Genomic DNA, 5,084 nt, shown 5'->3' with positions numbered 1-5,084 from the left:
ACTTAAAATTTTGAGGTATTCCCTGTGAGCTAGAAATGTTTGGGAACCTCAATGTTCAAATACTATTTGAAGTTTCTTCTTTATAATGCCATTAAAAATTCCTCCTTAAAATTACATAAAATTAGGATTCAGACCAAAATATTATTGTATTATTGTAACCAACAAGACAAGTTAGGTCATATCTCTGGATCCACGTATGATATCAAAATGATCCAGGTATCAAAATGTAGCTTTTAAAGCAGGAATCTGAAAATGTGACGAAGTCATTTTGACCAAATTTGACTTAATGCTCATTTTGATATGATGGGTCACATTTAAACATTTACCTGTGATCTAACTGTATCTTTTTYATGCATGTAGAGTAAATCATTTCTTAACAGTGGCTTGTATTAAAAAAAAAACTAACGGGGTGGGGGGTATGAAAAGCTGCAATATTTATTTCATCATCCAAATAAATTCCTCTTTTATCATACACTTATGTGCATTTTTAAATATAATAAAAGCATCCACCACTGATAAAGAGACTCCTTTTAAACTTYTTTTTCATTGCCATACCTAGATCTTATATGCTTGGATTCACTGAAGTGCTAAACAGCCTAATGTGAAAATTAATGCTGATGCAGAGGTGGCCAATCTGCATTATTAATGCTCATCTTTATGAGGGAATGAAMCATGTCATTAACCCGACTCTGTTATCTCTGGATGTCACTGCTGTTTAAGGTTTCCCTCTTCTGTTGTTCCAAATGTTTCCGACCAAAAACATGCACTGCAAATACAGGTGACTCAAATAATCCTTACACATGAAATTGCACACATTAATTTCTCCAAAACTTACTGTTAGCTCAGTTTTGCCTGTAAGATTTACGGGTCAATAAAGTACTGAACAGGTTGGTGAAAAATACTGGATGAAAGCCAAGTGTGTGCCTGTGTTTGTTGTGGTCTTGCCGCTTCAGCAGTATTGGGGTTTTGAGGTGACAGGAATGTCGATAATTAATACAGCAGGATTCTGGAAAGCCACTAGAACAGGTACTTAACAAGCAAACACACAGTGCAACAACAGTGCAGGGCTTCTCAGTACCATAACTTCTTTGTGATGCTTTCTACTTGTGTAAATGTTCATGCAAAACTAAAAAAAAGAGGAAAAAAAAAGAGAAAAAGATGTTATTCACAATGATTGTGAGTCTCTGCAGTGAAGAGTAAAGCACACAAATAAACATGTGCTATGATATAATAACACATAAAATCTTTAAAATTGAACAGAATTGACTGTTAAAACTATTAATTTCAATTGACCTAACATTGTCTTAAAACTTTTAACCAAACAATTACTGATTACCCACAGTTAGATGTTTAAAATGTGTTTAGATGGCGTTAGATGCTTACATTTTTGTGTTATTGAAATTTCAGAAATTATATTACATAAATCTCTGTAAGCGCCTCCAAAACACATTAATACCATGTGCAGAGATTCTTAACCTATGGGCCGTGGCCCAATTGTGAGCCGCAAGCGCCACCACGAGGGCCACAAAAGAACAACAGTTTTTTTTAACTTTGGTCCGCAGAGGGCCACGGGACTGAATAAGGTGCAATACACTTTCTCACCACTAGTAGCAGTAGTGCACCACTCAGATGTTTAACAACTTTTTTAATACGTAGAAGAAGAACCTTAGAACCCTGCAGAGAATGGAAACNTAGCCTACTGATGCTACTGTGACACCTGAATTCTATTCTATTCTATTCTATTCTATTCTATTCTATTCTATTCTATTCTATTCTATTTAAAAGAACATTTTTTCCATTGTAATAACGTAATTTGGTTTGGTGGGCAGTATATTTCCATGGCTAACTTTTATAGTAAGGATTCTAAACTGATATGATGAAACTTTCTGTCTATTTTGTTTATAAAATTGAGGAAAATGCAGAAGGAGGGAGCTGCTATGATTTGGGTTGATTATTTTTTTTAATATTAAAATGAAACTGGAGCRTCTCTGTGTCTCTAAAAAGTGAAACTTGAGTAAACTTGAGGCTTGTTGGTCATTTTAAACTGTCCCCGCAAAGTTTCCCAACTGTTGCTTTTTCTCTCATTAGGCCTGGAGARGTGGCAGTATAAAGAAATGATTACTAAATCTTCCCTGAATGCCTTATTTTCCCTCTGCTCAAAACAATTACATCATTGTGAAACCATGGCTTTGACAGGCCTGCAGACTCTGCCCCCACTTATATAAACATGTATCAAATAAAGAAATAATAGAAGATAAACGTTTGATGCAATCTCTATGATTTAAAGGGTCGCTTTTACAAGAACAATAAACACTTGAGGCCTGCAGGAGTAAAAATGTCCTTTTAATATTGTTGCAACGCAACAGCAAACACGCCTATTTCTATTTCTACGTGCTGTAGTTGAGAGCGGTTCTTACCCAAGACACTATGCGGAGAATGGTCTGGGGCTGCTGGAGGAAGGTGACGGGGTCGAAGGCTCCTCCGGCTTTCCCCGCTCCATACGCCTGCATCCCCTCCATTGTCCTCCTCCTCTCTGCTGGACGGTCCGCCTTTCAGATCCACCTCTCTCTCCCCACAGCTGCTTCAAAGGCACAGGGCGTGTAGAGCACCGGACACACACACAAAATAAATAAATAAACTCAGCTTCTTCTTATCCTGCCTCCGCACTGATGGATGCGCGTCTGACACCACACGCGCGCACACAGAGGCTCCCCCCGACTGACGCACCACCTCAGACACCCTGTTCTTGCTCGTTGTGTTAAAATTAACCTCCCCAAATGTCAGGACGGAGGGGTGAGCTGTGTGTTTTCGATGATGTTTCTCTCTCCCTCTCTTTCAGCTGGATGCTGTACCCGTGCAAACCACGAGAGCGCGCCTCCGTCGTCACGCCTCCGAATGACGCGCGCGAACGTAAGACCTGCGCGCGAGACTGAATGCCACGCGCGCAAACGTGAGACGCGCGCGATAGTGAAGATTTTTTTATAACTTAACCAAACTAAACCAAATTAACTTCTTTCAATGTAATCAATGTGAAAACGTTTAAATTCCCTTTTTCCTTTGTTTATCCTGCTGCTGTTGATTATACTATATAATACTCTTTATTATAACTGTTATTTGTTTCTACACTAAATGTAACAATCTGCTATTTCTTCATTATTGTACAGGCTACCGTAAATAGTCTGAACTGGGTCACAGGTATATCTCAGTAAGAAAGTATACATACATATATACACATATCTATCTNTTGATAAGCCTGAGTGGTCTGTTGACTGACTGTTGTATTTGTTCAAATAATTGTTATGGGCAGGTTACAATTAAAAAAAATGTTTGTCATGTCTTGTGATTATTTGACAGGAGTTTTACTTTTAGACTGTAAGTGTATTTTATTTAGTTATAATGCAAACACAATATAAATWAAACSAAKATTTARAATAATTATYATTTTGATACGTATGGTAATGTGTGACYGGGTCTTTTGTCARGTTGAACAAATTGAGCCCCGAGGTCAAAAAGGTTAAGAAGCCCTGTTATAGAGACTCTTTAGCTTTTAATCAGCCTACAAAACAGAACCAGTTTGTATAGACCCATCTAATAAAGTTATAGTTCACTAAAATAAGTTTTATAAAGTGCTAAACATTAAATAATCTGAGCAATCATCATTAAATATGTGTAAGCATCAGTGGCCGCCGACGTATCGACCAAGTGAAACCATCCATAAATGAAGCGGCGTACTGTTGCAGGTCAGTGAACCAGGAGCGGTGTACCAGGATGTACTTCTATCCTCTTCTACAGGAAGCTACTTAAAACAGCTGCTCACGTCCTCCTTTGAAAATGTCAGCCGGGCTGGTAGCAATATTCTGAGCTTATTTGTTGCTAATAGGCCCTCATTGACATTCCAGTRAGAAGCTTCCTATGCATCACACTGGCTCATTAGACCACACTCTAGTGGGACTGCAGCATGTTCTGTCTGTAAGTGTGCGAGAGCGTATCACCCAGTGCTTGTTATGAACTGTGACTGTGTATAAATGAGCTAAATGTTGATCTGAAGTTTGTGTATTTGTGTTTCACAGAAGCACAAAGTGTGCAGAGCTGTGGTGTGTGTGTTTGTTTGTAAACTTTCAGTCGCTTGCATTCGGCATGCTTAGTTAGCTGTGAGGTCTTGAGATCGGATCAATTTATGGAGTTAAGATGCTGATGTGAAAAATCCTAACTTACTTCCCCAAGGTCACCACTTATCTCAAATCARTGAATTCATAGAGAGAAATGGAGCCTGCAGCTATCTCTAAGTTCTGCTGGGTGCTACATTGTATTTATGACAAGAGCAAAGATAAACCCATAATTGGACAAATCTTTCTTTATTCCTTTTTCCTCTTTTTATTTGTCTTTTTTTCTGTTTATGTTGCTAAATGTTGGATTTTTTTATTGAACGTTTTTTTCAATTGCCTTTTACAACATATTATAACATTATCTGAATCGTTGCAATATCTCGCAGCAGTATCCCTAGGAGGAAGGTAAAATGAATTCCACCATGTCTGATTTTAATTTTTAATTTTTTTTGGTCTGAAAAACATTTTAACATTTGGATTTCAGATTCATACACCGTATTTTGTGTATTTTATGTCTGATCAAATGCTAATTCTCTTTTTGTGACAAATCTTCTTGCTGCCTGCTGAAACCATTATTCAAAATAAAAGTTTCTCCGGGTGTTTCGGAGAAACTGAGACACTTATTTTCTAAACATGATGTCCCAGTGGCTTTCAAACCCCAAAACACATTATGGCAAAGGCTGGTTCACCCCAAAGATCCGGTGCCCCGGCACAAACAGAGCAATGTTGTATATGCTGTTAAGTGCCAGGAGGACTGCGACCAGTTATACATCAGGGAAACAAAGCAGCCACTGTTCAAAAGAATGTACCAGTACAGACAAGAAACATCATCAGGCCATGACTCTGCAGTTTACACTCATCTACAGGACAGGACTCTACAGTTTACACTCATCTACTGGCCAGGACTCTACAGTTTACACTCATCTACAGGCCAGGACTCCTCCGTTTACACCCATCTACTGGCCAGGGCTTTACAGT

The 5,084-nt window shown here is 38.4% G+C and overlaps 1 protein-coding gene across 2 annotated transcripts in view; it reads right to left on the bottom strand.

The window, feature by feature from the left end:
* Nucleotides 1-2,881, bottom strand: part of syngr1b (synaptogyrin 1b) — a 33,385-nt gene extending 30,504 nt beyond the window's left edge. Inside the window, exon 1 of one of the 2 annotated variants that reach the window (XM_014015507.1) lies at nucleotides 2,418-2,881. In XM_014015507.1, the coding sequence (XP_013870961.1) occupies nucleotides 2,418-2,519 (102 nt within the window). In that variant the 5' untranslated portion in view covers nucleotides 2,520-2,881. The remainder of the gene's footprint in view (nucleotides 1-2,417) is intronic. The other variant, XM_014015506.1, reaches the window with a different exon arrangement.
* Between the last annotated feature and the right edge of the window lie 2,203 nt (nucleotides 2,882-5,084).

This window comes from Austrofundulus limnaeus, unplaced genomic scaffold (assembly GCF_001266775.1).
Source record: "Austrofundulus limnaeus strain Quisiro unplaced genomic scaffold, Austrofundulus_limnaeus-1.0 Scaffold130, whole genome shotgun sequence".
Classification (NCBI taxonomy): Eukaryota; Metazoa; Chordata; class Actinopteri; order Cyprinodontiformes; family Rivulidae; genus Austrofundulus; species Austrofundulus limnaeus.
This window is presented reverse-complemented; position numbering and strand designations above follow the sequence as displayed.